The following is a 20873-nucleotide window of genomic DNA, read 5'->3' as shown; positions in this document are numbered from 1 at the left end:
TTAAATGGACCGTAATAGACGTAACAAACTAAGCCTACCCAACATTATAAATAGCAGTTTATTTGTACGCGGAATTGATCGTTTCTTTTACCTCGGACTTAGCTGGTATGCTTTTTATACTCTTCACCACTAAATACGAATTCACCGATACTCCGGAGTTCCAACTCAACATACGCAACTAGGGATTGAAGTCCCTTCATTTATTCATAATTTGTTACACTGTTAAGAGTAAAGATTTTTCGTCGCGTGATTTATTATTTTATGAAATGACCAGACAACAGCTGAGTACCTCAATGGAGAGGAATATTTGTATGTGGGTACACATCTGTACAAAAGTGAAGAAATAGCGACCAACAAAAAGAGGCTCTTAATATATTGGAATTGCATGCACTGTACCATTTTGGAATGTTTTTTTTTTCTATAAGGTTAGTTGTCTGTTAAAGTGCACATAAAGGGGAGGGTTGCTAAGACGTGCAACACTATATGGGAGGTACTAATTGTCGCTAAATATTAAAATACACATCAATCAAGAATGAAATTGAGTGTACAAAATAGATGACACTAATAAGGTAAAGTTTAGTAACGTTTATTTTCAGCTCAACATATAACACACGGGCATTTAACATACCATATAACAAACCATATAAAATGGGTTTAAATCTTAACTCAAAACAACAACCGAATGTTACTATGGTCAATACCTAAATTTCTGCATACAGTTTAGGTAAGAAAAAGAACAGCCAAAACGAACCATTATGCATAAAGTGTTCAAATTTAAAATACACATCAATCAAGAAGGAAACTGAGTGTACTAATTAGATGACACTAATACGGTTAAGTTTTTTTTTCAGCTCAACATATAACACACAGGCATTTAACATACCATATAACAAAACATATAAAATGGGTTTAAATCTTAACTCAAAACAACAACCGAATGTTACTATGGTCAATAACTAAATTTCTGCAAACATTTTAGGCAAGAAAAAGAACAGCCAAAACGAACCATTATGCATATAGTGTCCAATGAGGCCTGTGCTGAAATATTATATAATCAGATGAAACCTTTGTATAAGTTCATATGGAATCAGTGTTGAAGCTTGTGTTAATGCACACAATACTTTTCGATTTACCAATTAAGTTTGAAATAATTAGAATTTAGCATATACGACAATTGAATAGGCATACAACAATTACTCTGTAGCAAAATTTCTATCTGGCAATCAATTAGTATTTATATTTAGCCTGGACTGGACTGAATAACACCAATGAGATATTTTAACTTTATTACGTAAGTTTTGTTAGTACAATACTGAGGCATAGTTAACATACACAGCTACAATTAGGACTGTTATAAAGTTTCTTACAATGGCAAATAAACAGTTGAGACATAAACTTGAAGTCTTGTCTTGTAAAATGTCCCATAGCAGACAGCTGATGCAGCTTCCTAACCTCCACTGGTTCTAAGTTTTAGCTTCTTAAAAGAACTTGCTTAAATAATTCAGACAAGCATGGGTGAAATTGACAAAAAGTAACAATTCTGATGAAACAAGCTGGTATAAATCAAAATGGTTTAACAGAGTGCAAACTGTTGCCAGAAAAGATGCTAAAATGTCTCTTTTGTGAGTTACCTCACCATCAAGAAATTTACATATATTTACCTGCCAACATTAAAGAGCATGTAAATATGGTAATTGCCATCTCATTAAAAAGCATTTGTTAGGCACACCCATCAAAAAATATCTCCTATAACCAAAACTAATTAAGCCTTGTAGCAAAACAATCATAAAATGTTGATAGTTTGCATTTCTTTAATGTGTCTACTTATAAGGCACAGTCATATCATGTAACTGATGCCACTTGTTTCTTTCAATTGTGACATTACTTCTTGTAGCAAAACAATCATAACATGGTGATAGTCTGCATTTCTTTAAAAAAAAAACCTTTCACATCATGTGTATACTTATAAGGCACAGTCACACATTATTCTTGTAGACCATGTAACTGATGCCACTTGTTTCTTTCAATTGTGACATTACTTCTTGTAGCAAAACAATCATAACATGGTGATAGTCTGCATTTCTTTTAAAAAAAAACCTTTCACATCATGTGTATACTTATAAGGCAGTCACACATTATTCTTGTAGACCATGTAACTGATGCCACTTGTTTCTTTCAATTGTGACATTACTTCTTGTAGCAAAACAATCATAACATGGTGATAGTCTGCATTTCTTTTTTAAAAAAAAACCTTTCACATCATGTGTATACTTATAAGGCACAGTCACACATTATTCTTGTAGACCATGTAACTGATGCCACTTGTTTCTTTTAATTGTGACATTACTTCAGGTAGCAAAACAATCATAACATGGTGATAGTCTGCATTTCTTTAAAAAAAAAACCTTTCACATCATGTGTATACTTATAAGGCACAGTCACACATTATTCTTGTAGACCATGTAACTGATGCCACTTGTTTCTTTCAATTGTGACATTACTTCAGGTAGCAAAACAATCATAACATGGTGATAGTCTGCATTTCTTTTTTAAAAAAAAACCTTTCACATCATGTGTATACTTATAAGGCACAGTCACACATTATTCTTGTAGACCATGTAACTGATGCCACTTGTTTCTTTCAATTGTGACATTACTTCAGGTAGCAAAACAATCATAACATGGTGATAGTCTGCATTTCTTTAAAAAAAAACCTTTCACATCATGTGTATACTTATAAGGCACAGTCACACATTATTCTTGTAGACCATGTAACTGATGCCACTTGTTTCTTTCAATTGTGACATTACTTCAGGTAGCAAAACAATCATAACATGGTGATAGTCTGCATTTCTTTAAAAAAAAACCTTTCACATCATGTGTATACTTATAAGGCACAGTCACACATTATTCTTGTAGACCATGTAACTGATGCCACTTGTTTCTTTCAATTGTGACATTACTTCAGGTAGCAAAACAATCATAACATGGTGATAGTCTGCATTTCTTTAAAAAAAAACCTTTCACATCATGTGTATACTTATAAGGCACAGTCACACATTATTAATGTAGACCATGTAACTGATGCCACTTGTTTCTTTTAATTGTGACATTACTTCAGGTAGCAAAACAATCATAACATGGTGATAGTCTGCATTTCTTTAAAAAAAAAACCTTTCACATCATGTGTATACTTATAAGGCACAGTCACACATTATTCTTGTAGGCCATTTAACCGATGCCACTTGTTTCTTTCATTCATGACCTTACTTCTTATGGTCAAGCAGTCATAAGATGTTGATAGTCTGCATTTCTTGAGAAATACTTCCACGTCATGTCTACCTACAAATCAAAGAAAATCCAGAATAAAAACATTTCATGGTTTCTTGCTGCTGTTCATTAGTTCCATTCATAGGGAAATTTCTAAGAAAGCCCTACTAAAATAACAACAATTCATGCACACAAAATTTTGTTGCCAAAGTAATGCTAAGCCCTGATATCAATTGCAACACACATCAGTGTGTGAAGACAATCTACCAATATCATCATACCAAGTTTGACAAAATTCCGACTAATGGTAGCCAAGTTATTGCAATTTGGAGTTTTCCACGTTTGACCCTGTGACCTCATTAATATTCATGATATGAGCACCAAAATCAAAAGGGTTCATCTACTCACAATGGGCCACCTACCCACCAAGTATGGTAATCATGGGTCAATTCCTTAGGTTATTGTGCATACAAACTGTTCATACCGAAATATTGCTAAGCCCGCCCCCTCATTAATATGCATGATAATAATTGCAAAACACATCAGTGTGTGAAGACTATCTACCAATATCATCATACCAAGTTTGACGAAATTCCAACTAATAGTAGCCAAGTTTTTGCAATTTAGAGTTTTCCACGTTTGACCCTGTGACCTCATTAATATTCATGATATGAACACCCAAATCAAAAGGGTTCATCTACTCACAATGGGCCACCTACCCACCAAGTATGGTAATCATGGGTCAATTCCTTAGGTTATTGTGCATACAAACTGTTCATACCGAAATATTGCTAAGCCCGCCCCCTCATTAATATGCATGATAATAATTGCAAAACACATCAGTGTGTGAAGACTATCTACCAATATCATCATACCAAGTTTGACGAAATTCCAACTAATAGTAGCCAAGTTTTTGCAATTTAGAGTTTTCCACGTTTGACCCTGTGACCTCATTAATATTCATGACATGAGCACCAAAATCAAAAGGGTTCATCTACTCACAATGGGCCACCTACCCACCAAGTATGGTAATCATGGGTCAATTCCTTAGGTTATTGTGCATACAAACTGTTCATACCGAAATATTGCTAAGCCCGCCCCCTCAGTAATATGCATGATAATTATTACAACACATATCAGTGTGTGAAGACACATGTCACGCATACACGCCACCCTGAAAACATAGGTCATTTGCTTTTAGCAAGGAACCAAACAAGCAGAAAAAATCCCAACTACATTTCTAAAACTATATTTGATATAGAACTAGAGGTTTACTACTAAATGACTGATGAGAAAGTCTGGCACGATCTTGAAAAGTAAATTCTTCGACTTTTCTATGACAATATTTAGTATACAAGACTTCGTGGATTTGGCATGGCACAATTATGTATGAATATTATGTTAATTATGAGCGAATGAGCCTCTAATGTTACAAAGGAACAACTAGTTTCAGCGAGAGAGACCTATTTCATGATAACTTTCTAATGTTTTACATTTTCTCATTTTTCGTTTTATTTTTATTTTGAAATTCCATAATTTTCAGTTTGCTTTGACTCCAGAAACCTAAAAAAGTGCAAAGCAACCTGCAAGCCAAAAAGAAGAGCAATTGCTAAGAAGTTGAAATATACACCTTTATCTTCAGCATAGCAAGCAGTGCAGTGTGTTACATTAATCTGCAGTTGTCATTTGCTTGGTACTGGTAGATCATATCAATTGCTTAGAGAAAAATTATATTCTTACAACAATGACATCCTATGTAACCGATACACACCAAAAGTCAACTGTGTTCAGTTAACAAACTTTCACAGAATCAGGCTGCAAATATCATTGATTTACAAGTATGTTTTTATCAATATGGGTGCTTGGATACACCTTCATGATCATATCCATTATATAAACTTTGAATTACAAATGACAGCACAAATACATACCTGGTATGGTTTTCTCTTGGGTGCCAGTAATCATTCCTTTGAAGTATTTAAGCACCTGCGCAGTATCCTTTTGATTCCATCTTGTATATTTTCGTCCTGTCGAATGGAGCGTAAATTTGACAAATCTGAGACAAAAATTTAACACTGGAAGATGGTGCCTAGGCAGACTGCTTAGGTGTAACTGCCTCATAAACTGTTTCTATCATCTATCCCACATAGGTACATAGTTATTGGCCATGACAGGGGTAAGAAAGCTATCCTCAATGCTTGTTCTTTTTCTGAAACTTGACTGCACACACCAGCTATATGAGGGAAACAGGACTATGTAGCTGCCATACTAACTTATATACATGACTAAACTACAGCTAGCTGTGTTATCATAGACAAGTGATATCATCAATGACCAACCTGATTTTACTTTACCAGCATCATCATGCTTTCGTTTGCATCCTGCATAAAAGAAATGACATTGATAGCATTGTTGAATGAATCGATTACATCAAGCAAACAAAATAATGTGGAACATCTAATGAAAACACACTGTGATTAAGTATCCTCCACTAAATAACATACCATATTCAAAACAGACCAATAGATACTGCCTTTGTGTATGCATGTTTGTGTGTTTTACATGATATAGAGATGTAATGTGAAGCATGGTCCACAATAACATTGAAAAAAACATTATATATGCTCAATTTTTGAGTATCCTTTTTACTAGAATCCTATGTTTCATTTCCATTAGTTGATTCACCGATTAGAGAACTGTCTCATTTTCAAATTAGTTTAGAAACATGCTAATCACCATATCAGAAGGCACGTTTCTGTTCATATAATTCACACTTTTGTCAGGCAACTCTCACCAACACCTTTGTTAACATAATTCATATTAAAAGTTACAATTAAATGAACAGCAATATGTAAAGTTTTTTATCTCGCACTGATTTCAATTAGATAATAAAATTAAATTTCTATTCAGTAAGCATCATACATAATCTACACAGTAAATGCACGTTGAAAGTATATTTTTCTTCATGGAGTAACATTACAAATTTGAAAAATGCTCTGGTTTTAATGCACGGACACTTTAGGTTAAAGAAAATTTGATTACCTCGTTGAACGTGGTACTCTGCTTCAGAGCTTAAAATGGTGCCTGCCTGACTGTCTGTAGTGCAAGAATATTACAAACATATCAACATTAAATCATTAGAACAAAATTTATTCTTGTGTTGTAACAACAACAACATGCCCGTGACTCAGACTAAAAGTTTGAATTTCTGGACTAAGTTTAATTTACTTGACATGAGTCTCAACTGAAGTAGACATGACTTAAATGGACACTCTACCATTGAGCGCTATTGAGTGTTTTACAGTAATGTGCGCTTTACCAAGTGTTACCACCTTAACCTTACCTCATGTAACTTATAACAAAACTGTTTATTTTTCTACAATAAAATGCTGCAAGGCATTCTTGAAATCTGATAACAAATCCAAACCACACACATATAGGCTTAAACTAATAAATAAATTGCAATAAAAAAGTGCTATCAATTTAAAAAATATTCATTACAAAAAAGATTCAACATGATTTTGTACAATACCTGAACTGCTGCTCTCTGCACCATCGGAAGAGTACTCATCATTTTGAGTGGATGGATTTGCTGTGTAGATAAGAAAAATACATTGTAAAACTACTAAAAAAGCAAGTTAGATATTTTTCTAAAGACTCAATTAAATACCCTAGTAGGAAAATACCTGAGCTGTTCTCTGCACCATCGGAAGAGTACTCATCATTTTGCGTGGATGGATTTGCTGTGTAAATGAGAAAAATACATTGTAAAAGTACTAAAACAAGTCAGTTAGATATTTTTCTAAAAACTCAATTAATACCCTAGTAGGAAAATAAGTTCATATCTATGTGCTGTGACACTCCTGCTAAAATTTCATATTTCCACACCCAAGCATACCAAAATGATGAGTGAGGTACATCACTTACAATCCAGTGATGACTGGACCAGTATGCTCAAATTACTGGTGGGTTGTATCTAATAGCTTAAGTGCCCTCACAGGTTTTACAGCCATCCCTGATGCCTAGTTCTAATTTGTCAAGGAATGGTCATGTTGATGAGTTTTACCCAGAGCTGTCTGCCCAAGGTATATGCATGGTGCCCAGTTTTCTCACCTTTATCAATTTGTTGCAGTTGCTTCCCTACTCTCACAACCTCCATTATTGCAGCAGGTGCTTGATAAATGTTTTCATTTATGTCTGCACTGTGTCCCATATGCTTAAAAAAGAGTGCTCTCTCCTTTTCAGGAATTTCAAGTGATGCATAGATGGTGCTAATTCTGTGCCTATTTTTGGTGGCTGTAAGATTTGATGTGCTGTCAATGCCTGCGTCATCACAAACACCATTAAGGGCGTGCCATCCACTAACATGATTGTTGGATCCTTGTGTGCATGCAAAGACGTATGGGTTGCATTGTCTTATGCATGCTGTGCTTCTGGTTTCCTTGCTAGTGAGTGTTTCCATGGGCTTAATACAATCACCAGGGAACAATACTGGAACCAAGTGGTTGTTTCCTTTGCCAGATTGGTATGTGACTTTGAGCTCATTAAGGAGATGTTTCGCTACAGGATCCTGAATAGCCTCTGCCTTTTGCTTATCAATCCAAGCATTACAACTGGCCTGTCTCCACTCATCCAATGACAAACGACTGGGCTCACCACCTCTTCTTGCATTGAAGAGTGTTAATCTTGTGACAGTTAGATCCCGTAATTTCTTAAAGTTGTGTGAATCCCAGATGATAAAGTCATCATTCATCATTGAGTTCAATGTTGCCACAGTATAACTTCGAAGTTTGTTGATGTCTTCTTCCAATGGAAGTGCCGCAGGTTTTCTCAAGTTCTTTTGGCGGTTCATATTTATTTGATATGAAGCATCTCCAAACAGAAAGTTCTGATTCAGCTCTAGAACAGAGACAAACCTGTCTATGTCAGCTGCTGCAATGTCATTCTCTTCTACAAGATGTGTTGCTTTGATCACCTTTGAGGCCTTCTTTAGAAGATAATAGATACCAAGTTTTAATCCTGACTTGATACTGGCTTTCTCTTTGTTTAGTGTGTAAGCATTAATTGCTTCACTCAGGATGCTGAAGTTCTTTCGATCAAACATATCCCTTGATGTACCAGTTTCCAGAGTAAAATGTGAAGCATGGATAGTCTTTTGCTCCTTGAAGTGCAGATAAAGTGAGGCAAGTCTCCTCATGTCACTCATTACAGACTTACGAACCTCCGTTTTCTTGTTTTCCTTGGCTCGTCCCTTATCCCATAGTCTTTTGCCAACATTCAGGATCACAGGGTCCTCTCTGCAAATAGAACCAACTTCATCGCCTCGGAATTTGTATAAAATGTTTACACTAAACTCGGACAAAAGTTTGTTTTGGTTTGTTGTTTCAGACATTAGTAATGACACAGGTATTGTACATGCTTCTTCACAGCTATCACCTTGACACTTTATCTTATGTCTGGAGAAACACTTTTTGACATAGAAACCTTTGCATAGTCCACACATGACAAGGGGTTGATTGGATGCAGTGTTTCTCTCTCTCTCAAACACTGGTGTTCTGCTTTTCATCTTTTCTTTGTTCACCATCAGGATCCCCTCCTTCCTCATCTTTGAAAAGGCTTCATCCATTTCCTTCTTTGGAAGCTTCAATGCTGCAGCAACTTGTGGAATGTGTCTATGGATAGTTCCAATGTGTCTTGCCAGTTTCTCACTGTAGGATTTAGAGCAAAATGGGCATGTTCTTCTTGGTTTTTTGTAGTTTCCTTCTCTTAGGCAACGTAGATTTGCAAGTCGTTGCAACACCCCATTGCTATCAGAACAATCCTCATCAGAGTCCTCACTATCTGAAACATAGTCACGCAATTTTCGTCTACCGCATCGCATATTCTGTTGTGGCTGTATAAAATAGAATACAGGATACTTCAAAGTGTAGATAGATAAAATCTATAACAGGGCATTATACTAATAAAAATATTACAAATGTAGACAAATTTATTGACACAAGGTTCAAATTTATCAATGTTTATACAAACTTGAAGCTTCCAAAAATCATGGACCAATTTGACAATAAGCATTCCAGATTGAATACCAACTAAATAGTCATCAAAGTGACTACCTTCGTAGTAATCTGATATCACATTGTGCCATTCGGCTCATGCCAGCTCTTCATTTTCAGACAAACCAAATGTTTTACACAACCAAAGTTTGTTAAACTTCAAACATATCTTCATATACAAAGATTCTGCATGTTTCCGATACACACACTTTGAAATAAACTGAAAGCCTCAAAGGGACCCTACCTACCAATTTAGATAATTAGAGAAGGGTGGTGTCTACAAGGAAGTGGCAAAATTTACCAATGAAGTGTTCAAGTGAAAATGTTAGGAAGTGTTTTGGTAACTATTGCTTTGCTAATGATATAGTCGACCTCACAAACTTACAGGCTGATCATCATCTAGGCAATACGGTGGATCATTTACATCATCATCATCCTCATCATCGCTTTCATCAGAATCCTTAGCATAAAGCAAAAGAAAGCATGTATATGAATGTCATATTCAACTGAGGATTGCAGCTTTGGATCATTTACTGTCTATGCAATTGCACAGGCCTGTAAACAAACTTTGCAATAATTACAAAGCCTGATTTAATATACAATAGCCTGTTACTATAGCATTATTATGTAGTGGATGGGAAAAACTGAAATCGTGAGTACCTGTTTTAGTTCTGTATGGTCTGGGTGGTCACATATATATATGCACGTTTAGACTCTACACCCATGTCCTATGACACTATGTATACTTTTGTCAAAGATATTTTGGCTGTAACATTTAATTTATTAGAGGAAACGCCACTGGTACAGACTTTCTGAATTTTTTTACTGCAGTATGTATTCACTGTCTCCCAAATTTATCATTTTTCAAATCCACAAACAAGAGAAAGACCAAAAGAAAACTCTGGCTAGTTTCGACATTTTTTAATATTAAAGGTTTCAATCGACTTTCATACTGCAATACAAGAAATACACTGCAATATACGTGCAGTGCGGTGCAGTATCCTGTGTGCAACAGTGCAAAAACTGATAAAGAAAGTAGTATGATGAAAAATCATAACCCACGTAGGTTGTATATGATGTAATATATCAATATCGTGCAAAGGAATATCACCAAACAGCAACCAAAAAACTAGATGGGAGTGGGGAGAGGGGGAGAGGCGGGGATGTGGACATATGCTTACCTGATGCCCTGGGGCTGGTTGTTGTGCCGAATACCCTGGGGCTGGCTGTTGTGCTTGAGGTAATTGCCCCATTTGTGGATATCCCTGTTGCAAGAGAGGAGGGTAAGCCGTGCCCTCGGTATAAGAAGGTGAATCTGTAATCACAAGAGGAGAAAAGGGTTGTAACGGGTGTAAAAAATGAATGCAGAAAAAAAACATGTTGCTGGGTAGAAATTATGCGGACAATGTTGACGATGACAATGCAATGTAGACATCGTTGAGTTGAATTTACTTGGTTAGAACTCCTGTCTAAGTCGGAAAGCTCGATCGCAGTAAGACCACCTATGACCAAACTATCAAACGATATCTGTATCAAAAATCAAAACACCACAAATATCGACGACGAAGAAACGATACCAAAATTGACCACCTACAGATTCTAACAGAAAATCTGACTTGATAAAATTTATACACACCATGGAGAAAGAGTTGAGCGAAAACACGTTTCCGAACCAGAGTGACCTCATGATAACGAGTCATATGCTCTACCAACTGTACTATCCAGACCATAGTTGGTGGTGATCCATTTACCTGCTAGGCTAGGGATGAGGTTGTGGGGTGAGGGGGGGGGGCCAGTCAGAAGCAACACTACCGTGTAACCATGGATGACACCTCAATTTCATTTAAAACTTTAATCACAAAGCCATGTTAGGAATTTTCACAGAACGCCTTGACTACCTGTGTATATGTACAGGGATGTGCTCAGGAATATTTGAGTGCCGGACGGGTTTGCAAGGTTGTGTGATCCACGTCCTGGAGGAAGGGTCTAAGTGGTGGGGTGTCCCCCTCCCATTTGGAAAATCTTTGCAAGTATACTCAGATGGCAAATGGTGCTATCTTTTTCCGATTCTGGAGCTAACTTCTGTCCCAACTGTTCTCCCATTTGTTGGTAAATTTGGTAAAAGCTGTGATATTAATCATCAAGAATAGGCAGAAATGTTTACAATTCTCTTTGTACTTGGAGGGATTTAGAACTGCCGTGCACGGCCAACACATGCCTTCCCGCCGCAGCCTGGCGTGAGCATATCACTGAACGTAATAAATCAGTAACAAAGAAAAAACTGGCAAAAATTATATATGATTCTGCATTCCAACTGGCACCTCTGAGCAACAGAAATGATTCCATAGGTTACTGTTAAATGAATGAGTGGTAGCTTTATGTAATACCTGCTTTTTCGCCATCGGGATATGGTGGAGGAGCATCTGTTGGAGCACCCATGTTTGCAATTTTCTGAAGTAAAAAAAAATCATCAGAATTGGAACTAAATCAAACCCTAACCCTAACCCTGTACTGAACAAAACTAGGCGGAGAGGCCTGTCTCCAGAAACATGCTTTTTAACTGTAAATTCTTGTGATATTTTCCTCTTTGTTTTTGTCCTTTTTATACTAACTCCTAACAATAGAAAGATTACCCTGTCATTGTCAATCAGTGAAATTTTCTTGTCAGGTGAAGGTTATTATACATAGACTAGACAGACTTTGTCCTCTTGTGAGTACTCACACACACATTTACAGGTTATAGCATAGAAACAGAAGAGAAATTGAACTGTCTCTTTCACATTCTCATTTTGAACGCGCTATTATTGCATCACAAGTTACCCCTGCTCTGACCGTGTGGCACGTAGTCATTTTTGCATATTTAAAAGCCTGTCACATCAGCAAAGCTTACACATATAACTGGACCAGGCCAGGCATAATATTGCACTTTGTAGACTACTTTAGTTGAATTAATCATTTGCCAAGGCCTAACATAACACATACATAAATATTGTTGGAAACTAAATTTACATTCTTATGGTATATACTTTGAAAAACTTTGAAAGTGTTTAGTTTGATAAATTTAACTTATAATGTGAACTATTATCACTGTAATGCTGAATTCAAGTAGCAAAACCCTCATCATCACTGCTGAGATCAGCTATTATTTCAGCAAGTGCCTCCTCTATACACTACTTGCAGCAACAAGCCATGTCCAATTGTAAAATTCTCCAAAAATATCAGTGCAACTGCATGTATAGCATAGATTTCTGCGGAATTGCATCCTTTACTCTAATATAAACATTTCAGAAATGAAAACAGCATGGGACGGGGTGTTACAAACTAATACATTGAACACACCATTCCTCTAAGGCGGATATATCCACCTGGAACACTGAGTGCACAATCTCATTTGGTTGATTTATTCATCTGGAGCAATGTAAGGATTAATTTATATATACATTTAAAACTAACAACTGTAGTCCTTTGTTTTTATGTATAGAGATGATTCTACATAAGGCCATTAATTTGAGAAAATATGAATTATTCCTAAAGTGATTGTGCTATTTGCTGTTTTACATATATACTTGTTGTAAAATCTAAATGCAGTTAAATCTCAATAATAATCTTCAAAATTAGGGACTGGGCAGTAAGGTAGGTGTTACACATTTTGAGTCGGCCTATATGTTCTTTAGTGCTGTCACAGCGGCACTCTGAAGTAGGATATCACATAACTGTACAAATTTCACATTACAATACATTACAATACTGTGTACAGTATGACACAACCCTTTCAATTGAAAACTGTTTTCTTATAGTAGATATAGGTTGAACAAATATGCATAATTTGTATGGTAAAAAACAAAGAATAATTCTGAAAGTTCCTTACCATGGATGCATAAGTAGTATAAATGATATGTAAATCAGTACAGCTGCGATGCCAGTTAGTGCTAATATAATTGAAACGACTGTCCAGTCCACATCACATTCACAAGTCATTATGGGCTGTAGTATAAAAATGATAAAGCACTTATATAAATGCAGGAAAATATACCTATCCTAAATCTGTTTCACTGTTACATAACCTCTATTTATATATAATAATGAGCATCAAAGCTCCTTTATTTGTCACTTCTTTGAGATTGAGGATAAACAGTTTTGTATTTGCCACTACATATAGTAGGCCTACGCATGTGTATATAACAGTATTGGTTCAGTATATGAAAAACAGTGTCATATTAACACACATGATTTGTATGCTACGATGCAGTTCGCCTTACATAGACTTCTTCAGGGAGCGGGTGGTGGGGGGGGGATACCTTGCTTGAAAATGGATGAAAAGACATTTCTGTACACAACACACTTTGACAAGTGACAACAATTTTGTTTGTTATTACTTTGGTATCCAACACAGGGTCTAAGTAGATACAACAGGCAATCTCCAAAGTGCTTCCTATACAAGTCCCTTAGAGCAGAGCCAAAGTCATAGTGAAAGTGGCTTTATCTTACCATAACTGCTAACCTTATTTAAAGGGCATAATCAGTCGACCCCTGAGCCTAACTTTTAAACCATCAGAACATTGTACCTGTCAAATCTCATCTCCCTCAAAAGTACTTTCATGTTTCAAGAATGATATAAAAGAATTATGAATGACATATAGATCCAAGGACTTATCTTCCATAAATTTAACAATTCAGAAACAAATGAATGGTCTTGTTGGAAAGAGCCAGACAAGCTTGAAATACAGGAAAAATTGGGATGACTGCATTTGACCCTTTTACTAATTCTCATGAGTGAAGAACAGTGGAGGTAGAAGTCACAATGCCTATTTAAATCCTTAATCCGGGGACAAGGGCAGTGGGGAGATATTGCTTCAAGTGCTGGATTCAAAGCTTTGTATGTTTGATGTTTCCATTTTTCTTCTCTAGCCAAGGCAAAGTGCAGTTTTTAAGTCCCCCTCCCCTTGAAATCAGATTCTGATTCCCTACAGCCACCACAGCCTAAGCCTAGACCTAAACAATTATGCAGGTACAAGAAACCCTTTACTTAGGGTAAAGGGAGTTTGTAGGACTCGGAGTATTAGCCCTAGCCTAGATGTGAAATAATCAAGGCTTTGAATGTAAGACCATGAGTATGAGTATGAGGTAGCCCACTTATTATTCACAACTTTGGTCCCTGAAATTAACTTTGAAGTTAGAGTACAAGGGAAGTAGAAGTGCAAATAGCCAAACACATAAACTTAGAACTTAGTCTAGGGCCTAACGTAGACTTACTTATGTGTATATGTGCTACATGCCTTTGCTTAGGCCTGCCTAGGCCTAACATTTCGCTATATAGGCTTACAGTAGGCCTTAACACCAGTCATTACTTATGTAGTTACTACAGGCCTAGGCCTTAGTACTACTAATTGACTAGGCAATAGCCTACCTAATTTCTTTAGCCAGCATCAAATGTGAGCTATTTCACATGGGTAATTCCAATAGGACACAAAATGTCTAGCAAAATCAAAGTCAACTTCACTGTCAAAAAATATGCACCACCGTTCAAGGAAAAAACAGTAATCGAAGTAGATGTAATTAATTTCACAAGTATGAAAAAGATTCAAAATTGTTTCAAGCATTTCGCTACATGGAACCAAAATGTGACCAATTATTTGCTCTATCTCCATCATCCATGCATGCCAATGAACCCTGTCTTAGTTTATATGATTGATTTATTAAGATAAGGCATTATAAAAACCACAACAGAAAATAACGAAAAAATAAAATATGAATATACTTAAAGAATTAGACTAAAACTAATAAAAAATGATCATAATCATAAATAATTAGATTTAGAAATAAAACATTTAGTCTGCACTTCAGTTCCGTATGTAGGCCTACTGTAGTGTAGGGTAGATATGCCTATTGTAACTGTAGCATAACGTTAGTCAAGGATAACTTCGGCCTACGCCATCAGCTTGGGAACATTGTTCGGTGGATGCAATCACTGGGCTTGCCTCCTAAATTTACTCTGTCAAAGTAAAATCACTGTTTATTCCGTATATGACATGCTAAACTAACTCTTTCTCGATTAACTTACCATTGGTCAAACACAATAACTTGATCCGATGTCCCTGGCTTGCACTTGTAAGTTGTAAGCTAGTACACGTACGAGTGCGGTTAGTGAATTGAACGGATGAATTACGTCATCAGAACTTACCATAACGAAAATAGGAACGATTTTCGGAAAATCGTCTATATATCTCACGATTTTGTTATATTCATAACGTTGCGACTATGGACCGGTATAGAAGTAATAAAAACATATTCTGTAGAAATCTAGAAGAGATATACAGCAGGATATGCCCGTAGTTCCCAAAAAAATGATTGTCTCCAAAGTGGAATGTGAAAACAACTCAGTATATTTCTTGCAATTTTAAATTGCCTTGTAATGAAGACTGGACGCTCCTATTACTAAATGGAGTATTCCACACTCTGGCGGGATGCAATAGCCACTTCTGGTATTGGCGGGAGGTTTGATTTCAGCGGTAACGCCGAGATATCATCTGAAAGAACTTCGGAGACAAAACAATGTCTCCTGAAATGAAAATTGTCTCCTAAATTACATTTTTTTCCGAGTGTTTGTCCCCTAATGACATAATTTAGTCAAATATATATATATATATATATATATATATATATATATATATATATATATATATATATATATATATATATATATATATATATATATACATATATTTCGCCTGCTTTTGAAACCTAAGTTCGGTGAATAATTTATTTCGACTTTAAAACATCTTGTTTGGCATTTTTAGAGGTTCGTTTGAATCACCAAGTTAACTTCATCATGACATCAGGCACGTATACAGGGTGAAACCCCTCCCCCTTAGACCCCTCCAACAGGACGGCGATCACTACGTTTCATAAACTGTTGGACCCCTCCCTGCGGAAATTCCTGTAGACGCCCTGGACATATTGGAAATAAGTACGGTATTAAAAGGAATTCTTGGTTTTTAGTTCAAACGCATCCATAACAGTATTTTCAGTTTCATGGCAACATTCCTCAGTAGCCAACGTTATGGTGTACTTATGTATGTCGACTAAAACTAGACCTGTAACTAAACTATTCCATTGATGAGTTTTTAAATCATAACATATTTATTCCGAAAATATTGCGTCGTCGTGGTAATTTCATATAATACTGTAAGTCTGTGACATGGAATATCTAGGTCAACAAATTGTGATATAATCCGAGTAGAATAAATATTTCTTGCAAATATGCTAACTATTCAAAAATTAAACAAAATTATTTCTTTGAAATATTTCTTAAAACAAACTTTAGCCACTTTAACTTGGTGTTTATTGGCCTTCAGGACGTTTGATAACAATATCAGGTTCAACTGGGAACAACGTTAAACCTAGTTGAAACACGTTAGTTTACTTTGGTTGGGTTCAGCTGAAATGCGCTAAAAACACTTTTTCACCCTCTCTTGACAAAATCATCTGGTTTCGCCATTGTAAAAAAAAATGTTTCCACGTTTTTGACCTGCACTTACTGAAAAAAGATTCATAGCCCCACTGCATACTTGAGCATATTGGCAAACACTTTATTAGTGATAAATGCCTCAACCTATCTCCCCACACCTTTGCTGGCGCATATTGGCTGAAATGCGTTAGCCAAAAACACTTATTTCCCTCCCTATTTAAACTCTTCTAGTTCCGCCTTCGTTAAAAACATTTAGAAAAAAGGAGCCTTCACCCCTCCCGCACCCCCTCCTGGCGCATATTGGCTGAAATGCGCTCAGAAAACATTTAACCCCCAATGGACAAAATCCGCTAGTTTTACTATTGTGAAACATTTTCGCGTTTTACATACAGCTGAAATGCGCCTAAAACAATTTTTCACCCTCCCTTGACAAATCCTCTAGTTTGGCCTTCATTGTGTAAACACACATTTCCGCGTTTTCGAGCTGCATGTAGTAATAACAAAAAACATGTGCCCTTTCCCAACCCTCCTGGTGCATATTGGCTGAAATGCACTCAAAAAACTTCTTCATCCTCCCTTGACAAAATAATCTAACTCATCCATTGTAAACTTTAAGATTTCCGCGTTTTCGACCTACATTTAGTGAAATAGCTTAAACCTGCACCCCTTCCTGGCGCATATAGGCATAAATCCACCCAAAAGACTTCGTCACCCTCCCTTGAAAAATTCATCTCGTTTCCCGCGTTTTCGACCTTGCTACATAGCAAGGTCGATAACACAGAAACCGCTGATATCAAACCTGGTATTTCGATTACCGAACTCGGTTTATCGATTTTCGCATTTCTACGTAATCAACCTGGCCAGCAATTTTGCTAATTTAAAGTAAAACTTACAAAGAATAACCAACAATTAAGAACGCAACGTATGCAATTACAAGGCGTATGATCTAATAAAAATATGTTATTTCCCACAACGGATGATTCGTAGTCACTGCTGTACACCTAATGACCTACTTAATGTCTGTTTCCATGGTTACTTTGACACGTTCACTGACAATGTTTCAGGGATACAATGGGCACGTGGTTTGTTTACCTAATTTTATTCATTGGCTTTAACTGGTTCGTGTCACCTATTATTATGCTAATGAGATATTTACCGGAGTTCCAGGTGTGGCATTCTTACCATTGACTTGCTTTAGAACAAAAATTGTTTGAATCACTCGTCTGTATAATGTAAGCGCTGTATATATTTGTACAGAAAACTATTGTAGAAGTAGAATAGGCCTCGTGTGTGTACTAAAACGGTGATGATGTTATCGGGTAGAAACATGGAATGGATTTGATGGGATCTCTAAAAACATGCAGATTCATCTCTCTGAAGGGGAGGGTGAAGGGGGGGGGCAGTGGCGGGAACAGGTAAACAGTAGGGTTGTCTGAATGGTGGAGGAGGTTAGACTAAACTTACTGATACTGAATACCGGGATTGGGATAGAGCACTGATAGTCTAGAAAGTGAATAATCATATATTGATCTGTATTCCATTTTTTTGATAATTTGACCAAGCAATGCTGCTAATGTATCATACTTTTCAGTGATACATTTTTCGTGGTTACTGTTATTCCTGGAATGGCATTGAGAATATGACATGCTAAATAATTTTCGTTTATATTTTATTTCATTCATGGTATTACTGAATAGTTTTTTCCCTGTTTCTTTGGGAGTGTCGGGTGAGGCGGGATTGGGCGACTTAAATATTTCTTTCATTGTTTTTAGTAACACGTCATACACTGTGGAACATATCAACTAATAACATTAACGTGAATGTGTAAGGATGGAAATGGGAAACTTGTTATGAGGTTGGTCTGATGAACTAATGAAGGTGAGAGGAGTAGCGATATATTAAACTGAATATATTAGTTGTGTAACCAATTTGACTCTGAGAAAAGATATATATTAAAGTATTAGCGAGGTTTATACGTCCCAGTATATAAAACTACAATATTCTTAGTAGGCATATGTAAAGAAAACAATGTTCATGTAGAAACGAAGAATACACAAGTAACTGATAATGGAGCTGGAGATAATAAAAAATAACCACTTGATGGCAGGAACAAAGGAGGTAGTGATAGGTTACGGTGGGGTGAGGGTCAAAATGAATTGAAAAGGGAAACTGCTAAGAACAAAGAGTGTAATGGCGGTTATCTGAAGGGGGCAGGTAGAGTTACGATGGATTGATAAATGGAGGTGTCGGGAATGTATTGGGTGAAACCGGTGTTCGAATGGGTTATAAGTGATGGGTTGGGGTGGGGTGTGGGAGGGGATTCAATTACACTAAATTGTAAAGGATAAAGCAGGGACGTCATGATCGAATCAAGTATGAAGTAATATTTATACGAGGAATATTAACATATTAAACAGTTTTTGTTCAAAGTTATGAATTATAAAAAAGCTATAGCTCACGATGACTTTTTATGTTATTGTTTAAAATTATGAAAAAATATTGAAAATAAATATTAATTTAGCTTATAATTTGGTGAAAAGTTGTATTTCAAATAAAAAAGAAACTTATGTAGTTCTTAAATATTAACCTCTGTAATTTATGAGATACATATTAGCCTTTATGATTTTATTGTATATTAAAAAATACAATTTAACTTATTATTAACTCCATTACAATTATTTATATCCCTTTTTGATACCTCATATTTATTAACTTATTTTGAGTAATTATTTCATAAACTTCGGCAACTCAGTAAAACTGTTTAATTAGTTGCTTGTTTGGTTTACATCTCAGATTTACTAGAGAAGTATCATTTGATCGCAATTTTAGGGGTGGAGCGAGGAGGGTTAAACAATAAAGTTATATGTTATTGCTTTTGTTATTTTTATTGCCATAATTTTACTACTCTTATATTAATAACGATTTTCAATTTCTTTCGTTGACCATTTTTTCACGTAAATTGTACATAATTAAAAAACAAATATTTTGGAGGTTTCAGTCAAAAGTAATAGTTATTTCTTATTAAACTCTACTTTAGAATTCATTATTCTCGCTAGAATTATGAAATTCCAACTATCTTGTTTATATCTCTTATTTTCTCCTAATAAACATTCCTGTCATTAAAATTCCTGTTTCTTAGTTAAATTTTAACAGTAAACTAAACAAAGAACATTTTAAACAACCCCCACCCACCCCTACCCCTTCTCTTACCAACACCCTCTTGAAATATTTCCTATTAATCCATTATATTTTGTTCCATTTATCATAACATTCTACAGATTTCCTATCACGATGACCTAATTATCGAAATAAATTCAACTAAACTAATTAAATCCAATCCTTGACATTAAAATACAGCAGACTTTACTTTCTTTATTGTTAGTTTAATATTGATAACTTTTATTAATTAAATTAATTCCGTTTAACTGTTATGATGATATCTACACCGGAATACTTACACCAGCTCCTTCAAGCTTGTACACTGTGAGGAGTAAGACAAGATGGCCGCCAACTCTTCATTAGTTAGTATCGTGATGTCCCAGATATCCAGCTTCTGGAGAGAACTCAGGATACAGAGAGAGAGACCAGACTGAAGGATAAGGTTCAGACCAGACTCATCAGCTCTAGGAGAGCAGTAATCTATATCCACACAGGAGATAGGAATCTAGAATGAAAGAATAGAGTTACTGATAATAGAGTAGATAGAGATAAATAGATTGGATTTGGTTAGGATTTGAATAATTATAATGATATTATAAATAATAGAAATAACGAAATAAAATAAAGGAAAATAAAGCGATAAACTAAGACAATTAGGTCGTGTTTATTTGTAAGAAGGAATATGTTAATGGAAAGGAAATACGGGATTGAGTTTAAGGGGAGACAAGTATTAACATAAATAATTAGATTTGATTAGATTAGATTAGAGGAAAATAAAGTAGTTATGTAGGATTAAAGGATCAGTTTCATTGTTTTACGATTAAATTATTTCCTAAAGGTTTTATAGCTAGTAAGGTTTAATAAAGTAAGAATTTGAGGATACATATTTTTATTTATTAGTTAATAGGAAACAAATCTTAATC

At 35.6% G+C, this 20873-nt stretch overlaps 3 protein-coding genes across 5 annotated transcripts in view; 1 reads left to right on the top strand and 2 right to left on the bottom strand.

Annotated features, from left to right (window-relative positions):
- The window catches only part of LOC139982131 (uncharacterized), a 221487-nt gene that overhangs the window by 65640 nt on the left and 134974 nt on the right, over window positions 1–20873 (top strand). The window lies entirely within an intron of this gene.
- The window catches only part of LOC139982136 (uncharacterized), a 175332-nt gene that overhangs the window by 99734 nt on the left and 54725 nt on the right, over window positions 1–20873 (bottom strand). The window contains exon 5 of the mRNA XM_071994736.1: window positions 20250–20455. Within this exon, the coding sequence (XP_071850837.1) occupies window positions 20250–20455 (206 nt within the window). The remainder of the gene's footprint in view (window positions 1–20249; window positions 20456–20873) is intronic.
- On the bottom strand, window positions 571–15964 carry LOC139983523 (uncharacterized). 3 transcript variants are annotated; one of them, XM_071997135.1, is made up of 12 exons: window positions 15385–15964; window positions 13192–13307; window positions 11711–11774; window positions 10505–10638; window positions 9709–9783; window positions 7384–9163; window positions 6957–7013; window positions 6803–6862; window positions 6313–6366; window positions 5610–5651; window positions 5202–5297; window positions 571–3342 (listed from the first exon to the last, which is right to left on the bottom strand). In XM_071997135.1, exons 2-12 carry the CDS (start codon window positions 13192–13194, stop codon window positions 3215–3217), a joined length of 2493 nt encoding a protein of 830 aa, XP_071853236.1. In that variant the 5' UTR covers window positions 13195–13307; window positions 15385–15964; the 3' UTR covers window positions 571–3214. The 3 variants fall into 3 exon arrangements, with proteins under 3 accessions (XP_071853236.1, XP_071853237.1, XP_071853238.1); XM_071997136.1 differs by having other exon boundaries at window positions 15505–15964; XM_071997137.1 differs by lacking the exon at window positions 9709–9783.

The sequence above is a fragment of the Apostichopus japonicus genome, chromosome 16, assembly GCF_037975245.1.
Source record: "Apostichopus japonicus isolate 1M-3 chromosome 16, ASM3797524v1, whole genome shotgun sequence".
Lineage (NCBI taxonomy): Eukaryota > Metazoa > Echinodermata > Holothuroidea > Aspidochirotida > Stichopodidae > Apostichopus > Apostichopus japonicus.
This window is presented reverse-complemented; position numbering and strand designations above follow the sequence as displayed.